Here is a 15533-nt window from a genome sequence, read left to right as displayed (position 1 = left end):
ACTTGTCCCACAATACCAAAAGCCTTGCAAAAACCCAGAAAAACTACATCCACCACTTTCCCTTCATGCCTTAGGTAGGTGACCTTATTATAAAAGGATACTAAATTACTTAAACAGGACTTTTTCTATATGAAACCCACATTGACTGTGACTGATGATTGCAGTGTTCTTTAAAGGTAGTGATAGGACAAGGCATAACAGTTTTAAATGGAAAGATTTAGATCAGATATGAGGAAGGAACTGTGCACTGTCAGGGTGGTGAGACACTGGAAGAGATTGCCCAGAGAAGCTGTGGATGCCCCATGCCTGGAAGTGTTCAAGGCCAGGTTGGATGGGACTCTGGTCTAGTGGAAGGTGTCCTTGCCTGTGGCATGTGGGGTTGGGACTAGAAGATCTTTAAGATCACTTCCAACTCAAACTATTCTGTGATTCTACTAGAGTGTAATCTCCCCTGTGTTGTCTTTCTTTACTAAAGGAATTAAATTTTCTGTATTTCTCATAGAATTCCATTTTACTGCCTTGTTCATTATAATTTCTTTGAAACTTGTGCCCTTCTGAATTCACACAGTCATGCTGTTATTTTTATGTGCTTGAGTCAGAAAGCTTTATTCTCACTTTTTATATAATCTCCTATTCATTTTCAGATCTCAGTTACTGGGGCATTCTTCCCTGCTGTTTTTTCTCAACTTTTTGAGTTGTTAATACATTTTTTAAGTCACAGTCAATGCTTTGCCTGATTTTACCCAAGGGATGAGCAGTTTTCCATTCTCTTCTGGCTGCAGTTTCCCTTGCACAACAGTAATTTTCTAAATTTATTTTCTTTCAGATTTGTAACTTTACTGGCCATAATTCCAATGAGTTTCACCTTGTAGAAAGAGTTCCCTCCATTAGACTGGGTCCTCTAGATAATACCCTGTCTTGGTATTTGTGGGCTGAAGCCTGAACAGCACTGTCATTATTTTGCTTCCTTCTTCCTTCCTGACCTCAGAATGACACTATCACTTTGTGATAATTTTTATCCAAGTCACTCAAAAGAAAAAGGCATTTTCTTGCAATATAGAAACTATAATTTTATTGGAAATAATCAGCACAACTGCAAGAAGTTTTACCTCAGTGCTGCAATTGGTGTATTTTATTATAAAACCGCTCGCTTGTTCAAAGTTCCACAACTGTAGCAGCTTGAAAGGTGCTTAACAGAATGTCACAAATGGCATTTTTGTTTTTCTTACATATGGAAGTGGTAAGCAGGTAAACAACCTTTCAGTATCTATGGCAGTCTTTTTCTTTTGCTTTTGGTATCCTCCATTTTGAAGGGAGTGGCTTTTTCACTTCATTTTAGTTTATCAGCAGGATGACTTAAATGTTTGCCATCATCCATCTCCAATTCCTTTACCTCTTCCTCCAACTCATAGTCTGAGACCGATTCAGTGTTATCATCCCAGTAATCAGCATCATATTTGTCCAGTAAGTATTTCTGTGGTGTAATGTCGTCATCATCAGGATTCTTTGGTTTCCTCTTTTTCATCTTCTTCCGAATCTTAGAAAGCTGCTGCTCCTGCTCTTCTGTCCAGGGAATACTTTCTATATGTCTTGACCCTTTCAGTCTTTTATAGTCCATTATCTGTTTATTCAGCAGTTCATGATCAATACCAAACAGATTAGACCGCATGGGTGGCCCTGAAGATTGAGTTGCTGAAGAGAACAGTTTACTGTGAAAAAGAAAACAAATATTGGGGGGTTTCTCTCTGTGCATATTTCAAGGGGTAATTTTGACAACTTGAGTAATATGGAAATAAACTGGAGTTTTCAGTTTGACTTTATAAATTCCCTGTGTTCAGCACTGTGCTACCCATGTTAAGAAGGAAGAGATACCATTGTATCGTATGTCCAAGGACAGTCTGTGTATAAGCCTGTCAACAGACTTAATGGGGGAAAGCCAATAAAAAAATGACATTCCAGATGAAACTGCTTGTCTCTTGAAAGAGGTGTACACAGGTAACAGAGTGAACACTGGACCTGGGAGCCCCAAGGAATTTAAGACTTCTCCCGAGCTCTTCCAAGAAGTGAGAAGCAGCAGCCTGTGCCCAAAAGACATCAGACCCACGTATATATGGCACCTTATGCTGGACTTCAGTATTTCCACAAGACACAGAGGAAGATGTTAGGTGCCATGTGGGAAATCTGTCAGCAATGACTTCCCACAGGAAGCTATTTCTGATTTGCCTCTCATGAACCATCCTGTGAGATGCCGGGGCACAGAAGGCATTTCTACCAACAGACTGCAGCACCCAAGTACAAAGGCTGTTGGCTTTGAGAGCATCCAGTCCACAAAATCACTATTCCAATAGACTGCTTAGCCCTATCTCTCAATAGCCAAAAATCCCTCACAGAAGAATGCTGAATTAACTTTGGGAGATTTGTCAGTAAACTTGTAACTCACGTATAACACACCAAACTTATATCAGAAAAAAATGGCCAAGTAGAGGAGCACTGGTATTCTTATGAGAAAATTACCAGCAAGCAACAAATATTATTGCTGCAAAGCATTTTTTTAAAATATGATTATCATAAACAACATCAAGTCTTGGAATCTTAGAAATTCTACATTTATTTCCCTCACAAAAATCAAGATATTAATACCAGAACAAGTATTGGGTCTGCAAGTAACAAATCTGATGACTATGTCACTCAAGGTATAGACATGAAACACAGCTGATTTCTAAGACTGTGTTCTGATACCACGTTATGGGTGCCTCTGAAAGAATACACACTGTGCTGTTACAAGTGACAATTCAGTCATTCTCCACAGTTTTACAGAGGTTCACTTATATGTAACAAAATAGACCTTCCTTTTCCTTATTTTGCAAAGCTGTGGTCAGATCTGTGTACAAGAATCAATGACAAAATAGCCTATGAAAATGTGTCTACACTAAAATATGGAAGTAAATCAGAGCACACATAATACAAAATATTTTCCCTTAATTTTAATAAATGGGTGTAACTTTGGTAAAGAAACTTAAGTCACAAAATAAAATGTCGTCCTCTACATTTAAGTTCTGGGATGATTACATACTAGTTTTGTCCTTGGTTATTCTGTAGTCTCTTACATAAAAAAAAAAAATCAATTAAAAAAATCTTATCTCTTCAAAAGATGAGATACTTTTCTGGTAAGGTCTTCCAAACAGACTCTCTCTTCTACTTTTTATTTCTTCATAACATCATTTGCTGAAGTCTGAGATAATAAAAATGTACAAATCTAATTAAAATATACTTTCTGTCATGTCAAATGATACCCAATTTAAGTCAGCCAACAAAGATGAAAATGGGCACTTGTACAATTCTGATTCAAAAAGACCCACCTTGAATCATTTTCAAATATTTCTTCTTCTTCTTCAGGAGGTCCAAAATCAGCAATTGCCAATAAGTCCTCGACCTGTAAACAAATGAAGGCAACACATTTTAAAGATCCTATATTAAATCTACTTTATGCACACTTGAAAGAAACAGACAAGCACGTAGCAGCAAATATTTGATTTTCTACATGTTTGAAATATTTAGCAAAACCATTTTAAAATAGCCTCTTCCATCATTCCAATAAGCATGGAACAGCTTCCACTCTTTCCCTGGGAAGTTTGTGTCAAATAGTGTAATGTATCCAGGGATTCCTATGAAGTTTTTTGCCTTGTACATTATAAACAATTGGCTAGGGATTGTGTGACATGTAATTTTTGGTTTATTTGTTCTCTTACTTCAGTCTTGTGAATCCTTTTTCATAACATCCTTACACTGAGATTTTTTTTCATCTCTTCCCACTTTCTGCAAGTTTGCATTTCTATTACACATAATTATGGAGTTTCCAACTCCCTTTTAACATGGCACCTATCCAGTAAATGCCACAAATCTAGTATATTCAGTGCTTACAGACTGTACATAATTGTGAAAATTTGGTCTCATCTGAAATTTTTATTGCAACTTTTCTTTACATTAATTCCCTTCTAATTCAGTGTATTATTCTAGGAGTTTAATTGGTCTTTCCTTGACTTCCAAAACTTAAAAATCAGGTTCAATTACATTATTTCAAGCCCTGTTATTTGAATCTGTGGTTGATATAAATCTGATGAATTGCAAAGTAGGAGAAGATGATCCATCTAAGTGCTTTCCAGTGTCATTCCCTGACAGAAGCAATATAAGGAGAGTTTATACTTGTCTTGTGTGAAACCCAGAATTTTTCTGACCACAGAAAGTTCAAGCAGTTCACTACATTTCTAGAGAGTCTAAAGCTCTTGCTATTCTTTCCAGCCCTGCTCACACACACTGCAGGAGCCCATAAGTCACTAACAGTAATTAATTGGTTGTAATAGTAACACATGTAAGAATAGGGCACCTCAGGGCACAGAAATGTGAACACATTCTTTTCAACTTCTGTTCACATCAACAGCTTGAAGAGACTTTTTCATTAAATTCTACTCATTGATGTCATTCTTCTCTTCTGGAAATCTCACTATTTAAGAGATCTCGCTTCACAGTTCTAAGGACAGCAAATTTCTAGGAAACATCATTGTTCTAGTAATATTTCAAGTAGTTAAAACTATTAACACCTTGATAGAAAATGTGAAATAGTAAAGATAATTTTAAAAGCGAAGGAAAAAATGTAGTATGAGTAAGCTTACATCCCCCATGTAAAGATCTGCACTTCCCTAAAAACATTTTAACAATTCATAGACAGAAAAAGATTGGGGAAAAAAAATAAAAATAAACAAGTCACTGGTTAGATTCACTGGAATTTTAAATCACGTAACATTTAAAATGTGGAAGAAAGTTCTTCCAACCTCATTTCTATTATCATGTACATCAGGCAACTATTCCTTAAAATGGTAATTAATTTTTTTAGAATTTCTTTATTGACCTAATGATAGAACCTACAATTCTTTTACATTGTATAGAAGCCTCAGCCTTACTAAAGATTGTTTGTTAAAGTGCTTTGGAACTTGAAGAAGAAAGGGTACAGATAAAGAGTGATTTTGAATATAGATTGGTAGAGGAACTGAATGATCAGCTCTCTCATAAGTCATCATATTTGTACACTGAGTCAAAGAATAGAATTACCTCTTTCACAGCTGCAGCTTCTTTGTCCTTTATAAATATTATTGGGGGTACATTTCCTAGAATTTGCTGACTCTTCAGAAGATACCTGGCAAAAATACAGCATTCACCAGTATGAGTATCAGTAGAGCATCTCCAAGACAAGTAAAATGCGTTAAATTAATTCTAGCAGTACTGCACATTAAAGATATGGTTTGCAAAACTTACAGTCTGATGGGTAGCTATTCAAGTTACTGCTAAGCAATACATCACTGCAGAATCCCAACTTTGAATGCATAACATACAAAAACTACCAGCTGCAGATCCCACTGAGTATTGATGACATTAGTATTGATGATAGTAGATTGTCTCTATCTATATGCACAAGTCTTTTCCCCACTTCATTTGGCATCCTTATCCCCACTGTATGGGTGAGAGCAGTGGGGGATAAAGTCCTCAGAGCAGAGCAAGACAACTAGTTCTACATGCTAGCTGCAGAAAGGACTGACAGGGCTCCTCTTGTCTTCTTCCCGGCCACTTCAAAAAGTGGAAGCTGTTGGGAGTAGAAGAGAGCATTGTGCTGGAGCAGGAATTACATAGCCTAGGGAAACAGGTGGAAAGTAAAAGACTTTACAAGTATGCTCCTATATCACCTTCCACATGGAGTTAAATCCTGAATTTCCAACCCACTGGCTTGATAGCAGAGGGGAAGCAAGAAAGAAGGAGAGAAAAAAATCTCAATAATACCCTGAAAACTTCCTGGATGCTGGACTCTGTACTGAAAAAAATGGGTAAAAGTATCACAATACATGGTAGCATCCTGAAATTTTTTTTAATTGGTGCTGTGAAGAATTTCTGTAACATTAGTCACCCCTTCTGGAGGTCTAAATTGTCCCTAGCAATCAGAATTGCTCAATGAATCTGTAAGGAGATACTTGGAATTGCCAGTCTGTTGTGCAGCATGCCATTCTGGCCTTCTGTCACTCAGAGCATGTCCAGCCCACCACCTCTAGTACAACGGAGTGAAACCTCATCCACACTCCTCTTGTTTTCTGCTCAGCCCACTCCAGTCCTGGAAAAGCACAGAAGCCAAATAAGCCAGCTGTGCTCTAGCAAGAGAATACGCGGCTGGTCTGTCGCAGCCACCCTTCCCTGTGAGGCTCATCACAGGAGATGCTCTGACTCTAAGTATCTAGAAACCTAAAGCATCCCAATAGGTCAGATATAGACTGTTAGAAGTCCTTAAGAAATGGCACTAGTCCATGGCTATGAATTTATGCAGCGGCCTGTTTATCCCACAGCAGTACCGTATACGTGGAGCGCTCTTCCGCAGCACACTTTCCACATAGCTTTCTTTCTCCGTAGTAGCAGCAGGATTCCAGTACACACGACATGCTGAAAAGTTTGATGACAGGGACACCTGTAAAAAGGCAAACATATCTTTAAAATTATATATATACACACACACACACTTCATGTACAATGAAGTCTCTGATGGATTGCAGAAAGCCTACTAGAAAATTTCTTCTGATAACAGAAGTAATGATATTGTACCAGAATCAGCTCAGGAGTAAATCAGGACTGACCCACTCCCTGCCATGTCCCAGTGCAGCACAACTAAGCAGTTATAAAATCTGAATTATATTCGGAAGGAGGTTGTTTCTTTCTCCCTCTCATGTTATAAATTGTTTCAGTTCCAGCAGTGCTTCCTGAGAATGCTGTGGCTTGCCCACACCAGCCATTATTTTTATGTGCAGACATGCAATCCAAGTTAGACAAGCAACCCTCAAAGCCCTAAGAGACAGAAATATTATATGAAGGGTACTGCACAAATAGAGCCAAAAGACTCATCTTGCCCATGTAATTTTAATCACTTGCCTGAAGATGGAACAAATTCAGCTGGCAACAACATCTATTTCAGTCACAAATAACAAACCTTTTCTTACAGATGCAGCTATGATGTGCAATTTTTTTCCCATCCTTCTAATAAGTCCATCATGCTTTTAAGCCAAAAGCTAGTATAATTTAGTCTTTACAGAACAGCATATGTGGAAGACAAAAACTACAGACAACAAACAAGAATGCAGAAACTGACTTAGTTCCTGAATCAGAGGTTTAACATCCCTGTCGAACCCACAAATTACAGCATTAGCTACAATTAGGTACAAATCCCAAATCTTTCTCGAATCTTGCTTTACAATGACATTTTCTTATGCTTGCCTTTTTTTTGAACTAAGCTCATCCCTCACTTAGGTCTTCCGCCTGTAATATTGCTGGTGAGTGACACAAGGAGGTAACAACTCTCACACAGCTACGAGAAGAAAAGACTCTTGGAAAGATACTCTGGTAAAACCAGACTTCTTATGAAAAGTCAAGGCAAAGAGTTTATGTCTGAGTAACGGGGAAAAAAAGTCGTACCAGGAGAATAACCATTTAGTTTGCCTAAGTTGTATTTGCACTAGAGTGGCAAAGGTCTACTAAGCCAGGTACAACAGTGACGAAGCTCTCCCAGTGTGTACGCCAGAGCCTGATCTGGCTGCATTCTGCCACATTAGAAGCGATGCAGTAAAACTCCCCCTGCACACATCACAACACCCAGGGGAGCTCCTTTGGCACACCATGCTGACCTCATGGCACAGCCAGAGTGGCTCAACACAAGATGTAGCTTTGGCACTTGCCTTGCAGATTTCCAGCTTGAGATCATAAAATTCTTGACTGACTTCACAGGTAGTCACCATCTGTGACATAGCTTTATGAATAAGACCATTCAAGACTCTGCAGCGTATGTTATCTTCTCTTCTAGTTTTTGTCTGCTCATTTTTCATTAGGGCGTCCAACTTGGTTGGTTTATACATCTTAAAAAAACAAACAACACATTAATCAGTAGTTACACACTTGTACTAGGTAACTATATACAGTTCTATGCACTCTACTAAGTATGCTCTTAGAATGTCATTATTGCAGCTGTGATGGTTTTATACAGGTCTTATGTATCAAGTGTTTCAAAAAAGAATATTTCTGTTCATAAAATCTCTGACCTTCGTGTCTTACAGTCTAAGTTTCTTAAGTTTCCTTACTATTTTGTAGCAAGTTATACAGGTTAATAAATCTGTTTTCTAAAATACAGCATGTATTGACTGAAAAGCATTGCTTGTTTGAAAAACAAACATTAAAAATCTTTTTCACTAAACTAAGCTTGTAGAAGTTTTAACATAGATCAGTTCTCTGCAATGTACTCAAGAGCATGCAAGAGAGCATTGATGCTGGCACAGATGAAAAATCAATACAGAGGAAGAAACAGCCATGGGGAGCCAAACTGCTTCTCTGGATGGCAATCCTGGCATGTCGCAGTGATACTGGAGCACCAGTGTACATGCACTAAATTCTGCCATTTCTCCCTCAGAAAATGCTTTTCCCAAGGTTGGAATCAATGGCAGAACAAGAAGTTTTTTCCTACTGGAACATAGCATCTTAAGAGCTTGCACTTACCATTTTAGATCCCAGGGTAGGGCTGTCATACCAAAATTTCTTTCTTTTGGAAAAAGGAAAGGAAATCAGCTTTATCTTTCAGCAGTTCAGAGAAACAATGTATTCTCTGTGTAATTAAAATGCCACCTCTCTGAAGGCACACACCACCACCACCTAGGTTTTCATGCCCACAAGTAGTTTTCCCCCCAGCTGGGGTGCAGTAGCAAGGCTTCCCATGCACATAAACAGCAGGGGGAGGAAGGGGAAAGAATAAAGTTTCTTCAGAGTCATAGAACCATTAAGGTTGGAGAGTCATAGAACCATTAAGGTTGGAAAATATCACTAAGATCATTGAGTCCCACCATTGACCCAGCACTGCCAAGTCCACTACCAAATCATGCCTCCAAGTACCACATGTACACGTTCTGAACGCTTCCAGGGACGGTGATTCCACCATTCTCCTGAGGAGCCTATTCCATTGCTTGACCTTTCTTCCCTTTCAGTGAAGAAATTTTTCCTAATATCTAATCTAAACCTCCCTCAGTGCAACTTGAGGCCATTTCCTCTTGTCCTGTTGCTCCTAACCTGGGAGACCAATCCCCACCTGCCTAAAACGTCCTTTCACGTAGTTGTAGAAAGCTATAATGTCCCCCCAGCCTCCTTTTCTCCAGGCTAGACGCCCCCAGCTCCCTCAGCTCATCCTCATCAGGCTTGTGCTCCAGACCGCTCAACAACTTCGTTGCCCTTCTCTGGACACGCTCCAGCACCTCTATGTCTTTCATGTACTGAGGGGCCGAAAAATGAACACAGGATTTGAGGTGCGGCCTCACCCGTGCCACCGGGTACAGGGGGCTGTCACTGCCCGGGTCCTGCTGACCACATACTGCTGACACAGGCCAGGATGCCACTGCCCTTCTCGGCCACCCGGGCACACTGCTGGCTCATGTTCAGCCTCTGCCGACCAAATGAGATCGGGGGTGACTTAGCACAACACCGAAGCACCGATATCAGAAGAGCCCCGCGGCACCGGAGGCGGTGCTCGTAGCACGGCTCGGGGTGGGAGGTTCTCCTTCGTGCTACCGGGGACCCCACAGCCCCTCTTACACCCCTTGTCCCGGCGCCCACAAACCACGCCGCCAAGGCACAGCCCTGCCCGGCCCGGCAGGAGGGCCCCGCCGCCCGCCGGCCCCGCACCTACTTGTTCTTGCGGAGCATTTTGCGCAGCAGCAGGTTCCTGGAGGCGCCCAGGGCGGCGGAGCCGTGTAGGGCCCGGCACCACCGCGGCATCGCCGCCGCCGCCGCCCGGGCACCCCACATTCCGCCGCGGCGCCCGGCCCGGCCCGGCCCGGCCCTACTGAGCTCCCGGCTCCGGCGGCGGCTCCCCCTGTCGGCGCGGCGGCCTGGGCCGGCCCCGGAGGGAGAGAGGGAAGGAGGGGGAGAGGCCGAGCCGCCCTCCCCTGAGGCCCGGGCAGGGGAAGGCTCGCACACATGCAGAGCCGAGCCCCGCGCTGGCGCAGCTGTGCAGAGGCTCGGTGTCTGGAGAGCGAAAATGCACCCAAAGGTCAGGATTGCTGCTGGAGCGGCGGGAGCAGCCGCTCGAACAGGCGGTTCCTCTAACTCGCGGTTTACACGTTCCTTTAATTCGGTGTTGCATCCATGGGCAATTGTAGGGGGATGCGAGCAAAATAAATTACACTGGTGCAAGACTCTGGGGTTTTTCATTGAAGGTCACGACAAAATACTGCAGGTTTTCCAGACAGAATTGCTGTCTGTTATTTAAACAAATTAAACATTATAGATTTTATCTGTATAATATTCATGGAATAATTACATGAAAAGTGATCGAATTACTATTTTGTCACGCCGGGATAACCACTAATGGCATTAATGCTAAGTGCAAGCCACGTTATGGCAACACTTCATGAGGGATAGGAAGACCTGCAAGGCCCGCCTGTATGCTTTCTGTCATTTCCTCCATCATAATGCGGCGTGTCTTCTTGGTGGCACTTCCGATGTGTGGAGTTATTATGACATTCTTCAGCTTTAACAAAGGGTGATCCCTGGGAAAGGAAAAGAAATGCCAAGCTAGGCACTCACAGCATATTCATTATCTATTTCATCACCTCCAGGTAAGTCAGGGAAATATTTAAAATAATTATTAAAAAAAAAGCCAAACAAAAACAATTGCATGACCCAAGCATACTCAGCGCAGTTCAAAGTGCTGCCTAGGTTGGTGGGATTTTATGCAACATATCCTCCAAATGAGTCAATGTGATTTTTGTTTGGCTGGGACAGAAGGACTGGGGACCTGGTTTCAGCAGTCCTAGTGCACATACATCATATACTCATACTAACAAAATTATGCAACTTCTCATGTGCTCACAAAATTTTACTCAGTTTGAAACTCACACATACACTCATTTTATTTAAGTACATGTCCTACCTTGGCAAAGGTTCAGGATATGTCACATCCAGAGCAGCTGCCTTAATAACTTTGTTTTGAAGGGCTTCCACCAAAGCATCCTGATCCACTACCAGACCTGGGTTACAGTAAGAAGGTTATGTTTATTTTCATATTCTGTACTGTTCTCTTACCATCCTTTTAGTGGTCAGGCAAACAGCAGGGCTAGCCATGATCACAATGCAGAAGCAGCAGCAGAGTGTGATGGAGTAGGAGGAGGAAGCTTGAGTATGTGCATCAGTGTTGAACAGTCGGGAATTAGCAGCATGAAATAAAGTATAGTGCCAGGCTTTATATCAGGCTGTGCCACCATATTATTATTCCATATTATTATTATTATTATTCCATATTATTATTATTATTTATTAATGTGCAACAACACTGCATTTAATAAATAAAAAGCTTAAGTAGGAGGTTATGTAAGTATATGTGAGCTTCTAACACTCCAAGCTCACTAACATTTCAGAGACTTGCTTGCTTGTCTTTATAGGAACACTCAAATGTTTTACTGCAATACAACCACAGGCATCTAAATAATCTAGTAATCAGAGAATTTGTGGAAAATTTTAGAGTGATGGACTCCATATTAGAGTTGGGTTTTCCCAGGACTTGTCATGTCAGCAAACCTCAATGCAGTTTTGTTTATGTTGCACCTCACCTCTGCTAATATTAATGAGAGTAGCAGTGGGTTTCATCAGCTCCAGTTCCCTCTTCCCAATCAGTTTGTGTGTCTGTGGAGTTAGGTTCACAGCCAGCAACACAAAATCTGACTGCTGGAGCAAATCATCTATCTTTTTACAGTAAGCAGCTCCAACGGCACTTTCTTCTTCTTTTTTTCTGTGGGGAAAAAGCCAAAATTTAACTTCAGTACGCAAGAAACAAGAAAAAGATCAAATCACCCTTAGAGAAAAAGTTTCTTAATTGTTTTCTTCGCTCCACAGTGCAAAGCAGTTAGCTGGTTATCTGACTGAAATTCAGTAAAGACAAATGTTAAGCTGTTTCCCATAATACCAAGTGAACTGTACACAAACGTGCAGTTCTATATCTGTGGGGATGGAAAGTAAGAAATGAGTATCATGTAAATGCACTGAATAAATGATAAAGTAAATTAATTTGTAGCACAGCTTCTGGTTGTAACAGGGATTTTTTTCCAATCCAAAAGCAAGACTGATGTATTACAAGAATTGCCTTCTCTGGGAAAAGTAACTCATGTAAAAATTGCTGAGGAAACCCACAAGACAGAGCAGAGGTCAAATCTTCAGAAATTTGTGTCAGCAGCAGCCTAATTGCTCTGTGCATCAGTGCTGATCCACTGAAACCACAAGCACAGCAGGACCTGCTAGTGCATTTGATCTCTATCAGAACAAGTCTGGGGCATATAACTGCTTGGCTCTCCTCATATTCCCACAAAAGAATAGGATGGGATGGGCCTGATGGGAGCAGAGGGGCAGAGAGCACAGCTAGAAGACAGTAAACAGACTGGCAAGTCTGGCTTTTTATTATCAGCTGGCTCTGGAAGGGTGTCTCTGCCTGAATCCCTGCTTCACCTAAGTTGCAGGACTTATGTCCTCCCAGACAGTTTTCTCCTTTCCTTAGTCTACTGTAGTGTCACCACCATGATAGGAAGGATCAGGGAGCCCCAACTCACAGGGAGACCAGTGAGATATATCTCTCCCATTCCTTGCTGACTTTCTTTCTGTATAAATTGGGAAATTAATGACCATCCTGAAACAAGTGTATGTATTTTGGCACTTAAAATAAAGAGCTCAGTGAAAAGTGAAAGCACAGTGAAAGGTACAAATAACGTTAAAAAGCAGTGACAAAATAGAGTTGCCATGGAGCTGCAACTAGCTTTACCTCTGACTCCTGTTGTGATACAAAATCTTCATTTCAAAGGCTTTGGCTCTTTCAGCCACTTTGTAACCAATGGTGCCCATTCCCACAATCCCCAGGGTTGCTCCAGAAACCTCAGCCCCCAGCCAGTCAGCAGGGAAATATTCTGTGTCAGGGGAGACTGCCATCTCATAGCCTGGGAAGAGGAAAAGAAGGAATTATGTCATTTAAAGGATGTTCTGGCATCTGGTTATTTTTTTTTTCCACTTTTTGTTGTAGGACAAGCAGAAGCACAGAAGCAGCAACAAAATGTCATCATGTTTCTGGACAAAAAGCAAATAATGCTGCACTGTACATGACTGCTGACACTGATTTCTTGCTTAGGATAGAAACAGATCCAGCCTCTCTTTGGCAGACAAGGGAGGTAAGGCCAAAGCAGCAACCTCCCTTGGATGTACATCACACACCTTGCCCATCATCTCTCTCTGCCTGCAGTACAGATTATTGCACAACTGAAATGCACCTCAGCTTCTTATTCATCAGCAGGGGTAATGAAAGTGGCAGTGCCATAGATGTCACTGACATTGTAAATACTGAATGGTGGAACTGATGGATCAGTTGTGGGATCATCAAGACTTTTAGGAAGGCCATCCGATGCCCAGCAACCTTGAAGATACACCAAGGTTGGCAAGGAAAAGAAACACAGAGCATGGTGGACAGATTGCTGAATAGCTTGTTTGTGATAACTCACATACACACACGGCAGCAAACCTGGCAAAGACAGGTTTCAAGCCTCCTTGAAAATATCTCCTTTTAATCCCCTTTTATTCTAACTTGAAAAGCAAAGTTGAAGTGAACAAATTCAATGAATACGTGGCTGTGGGCTGAGAGAGAAGAGGCCTGAATTTAGGGCTGTCTGAAGAAAGAACATATCTACCTTGCTGATATACCTTTTTGGAAATGCAAGTTATTGTTAACAAGACAGATAAATTTTTCCCTGTCCTGCATTTTCCACATTTCTACTTTTAAGCTTACCTTTGCATCAGCACACACTTTCTGCAGGTTTCAAAGTCACTTTTTCTATAAAAACACTAAAAACATTTCAGTTATTACCTTCCACAAGTCTCCTGGAAGATGCCAGCATCAGAGCCATTCCCAGGTCTGCAGTGTCAGTGGAAACAATAAATGGAGTGTTGGACACTTTCACACCAAAGCTAGAGAGGAGGTTCAGGTCCAAGTGATCTATTCCCACTCCAGAACTTGCAACTATCCTCAAGTTCGACAAGCTCTGGAGCAGCTCTTTGTTAACAACTGGTTTGTGATACCACATATAAATAGCTCTGATCTTTTTGCTGAGAAGTGTCTTATTTTCAAGATATTCTTTCATGGTGATGAGATGAAAATGTTTCTGCAGAAATCCAACATGGTCTTCATATACTCCATGCTTCCCTCCTATACAGTCAATTAGCACATAAGGCAGTTCCTGACCCTCCATGCCCTACAAAAGCAACGAGAACCAAAAGGACATGGTCTTAAGCAATCCATTATAGCTTTTTTTAATTAAAGAACAGGAATTGATTGGCTTCATTACATGCTGTTTTCCCACTATGGAAGAGTTGGCTAAAGATAATCACTCCCACGTGCAGGAATTTTTCAGTTCTTACTGTGTTATTCAGAAGGATGTTCAATTTCTACATAATCTTGTTAATAATACAAGAAAACATTGCTTCTGGCATGCCCACTATGCTGACACTTAGACAAATGAGTTATCAGGTGTTACTCCTGTTTAGTATTCAATATTTAAAGGCCAAAGTCTTGATAACTTGAGAATGTGGCCATGTGAGTGGAAGGATATCCTTTAACCCCCAAATTCTGCCTTTGATTGCCACTTCTGCAACTATATCCAGTAATTAGCACTGATAAGATTATCTCAGGAAAAAAATCTCAATTAATGTTAACAGAGCTATAATTTGTCAACTATGAACTCTGGAATTATCGACTTACTTCCTGAACATAAATTTACCTTTTCTTTTTTCAGTCTCCTTCAGTGTCCTGACAACTCTTCACTCTGCCGACTCCGGAAAGAACCAAGTCTGTGATCACAGGTTAAAGACGAGAGACCCGCAGCTGCCCTTCAGCCCAAGGCAAGGCGCTCCCGCACCGCTCCCACATCGCCGGGCCAGCGCCTCCCGCTCCTCCCCCGACCTCACGGAGAGTATTCCCCGTCCAGAGCCGGTCGAGCCCTGGCTCGAGGTGTTTGCAGCTGTCCCGGCCGGCCTGCCCGTGAGACTAAAGATACGAAGGAGCTGGAGCGGGAAGGGAAGGGCTCCGTCCGGCCCTTAACGACGGGGGGTCGCAGAGGACCGCGGGAGCCCCCCGTGCCCCACGCGCTCGGTGCTACCGACGGTGCCACCGACCCCCCCCCCGTGGGGCCGCGGCCACCAGAGCCGAGGGACCTCGGCGGCCACCTGGCAGAGGCGCTCCCAGTACCCCGTTCGGGGTCCCGCAGTCCCGCCGCAGCTCTCACTCACCCTGCTGGCCCCGCTGGCCGCCGCCGCGTCCAAGCCGCACCCCCAAAGGGCAAGGGCGGAGAGGGACTCGCCGCGCCCAGCCGGGCCTGCCTGGCTGCCTGCACCCCCGCCCGGGCCCAGCGGGGAGGAGAGGCGGTGCACTCCAATCCCTCGGGAAG

General features: G+C 42.3%; 2 protein-coding genes across 2 annotated transcripts; both read right to left on the bottom strand.

Moving 5' to 3' along the window:
* Positions 1 to 1057: 1057 nt before the first annotated feature.
* RBFA (ribosome binding factor A) lies at positions 1058 to 15401 on the bottom strand. Its single transcript, XM_032699613.1, has 12 exons — positions 14868 to 15401; positions 13958 to 14342; positions 12869 to 13040; positions 11670 to 11848; positions 10994 to 11090; positions 9749 to 10610; positions 8572 to 8614; positions 7761 to 7937; positions 6390 to 6502; positions 5107 to 5191; positions 3360 to 3433; positions 1058 to 1709 (listed from the first exon to the last, which is right to left on the bottom strand). Exons 6-12 carry the CDS (start codon positions 10270 to 10272, stop codon positions 1331 to 1333), a joined length of 1395 nt encoding a protein of 464 aa, XP_032555504.1. The 5' UTR covers positions 10273 to 10610; positions 10994 to 11090; positions 11670 to 11848; positions 12869 to 13040; positions 13958 to 14342; positions 14868 to 15401; the 3' UTR covers positions 1058 to 1330.
* LOC116785515 (probable 2-ketogluconate reductase) lies at positions 10457 to 14339 on the bottom strand. The gene is made up of 5 exons (XM_032685193.1): positions 13958 to 14339; positions 12869 to 13040; positions 11670 to 11848; positions 10994 to 11090; positions 10457 to 10610 (listed from the first exon to the last, which is right to left on the bottom strand). The coding sequence occupies exons 1-5, from the start codon at positions 14337 to 14339 to the stop codon at positions 10457 to 10459; spliced, it is 984 nt and encodes a 327-aa protein (XP_032541084.1).
* Positions 15402 to 15533: the final 132 nt, after the last annotated feature.

Source organism: Chiroxiphia lanceolata, chromosome 1, assembly GCF_009829145.1.
Source record: "Chiroxiphia lanceolata isolate bChiLan1 chromosome 1, bChiLan1.pri, whole genome shotgun sequence".
NCBI lineage: Eukaryota > Metazoa > Chordata > Aves > Passeriformes > Pipridae > Chiroxiphia > Chiroxiphia lanceolata.
The sequence above is the reverse complement of the archived record's forward strand: the minus strand, read 5'-3'. Positions and strand labels throughout refer to the sequence as shown.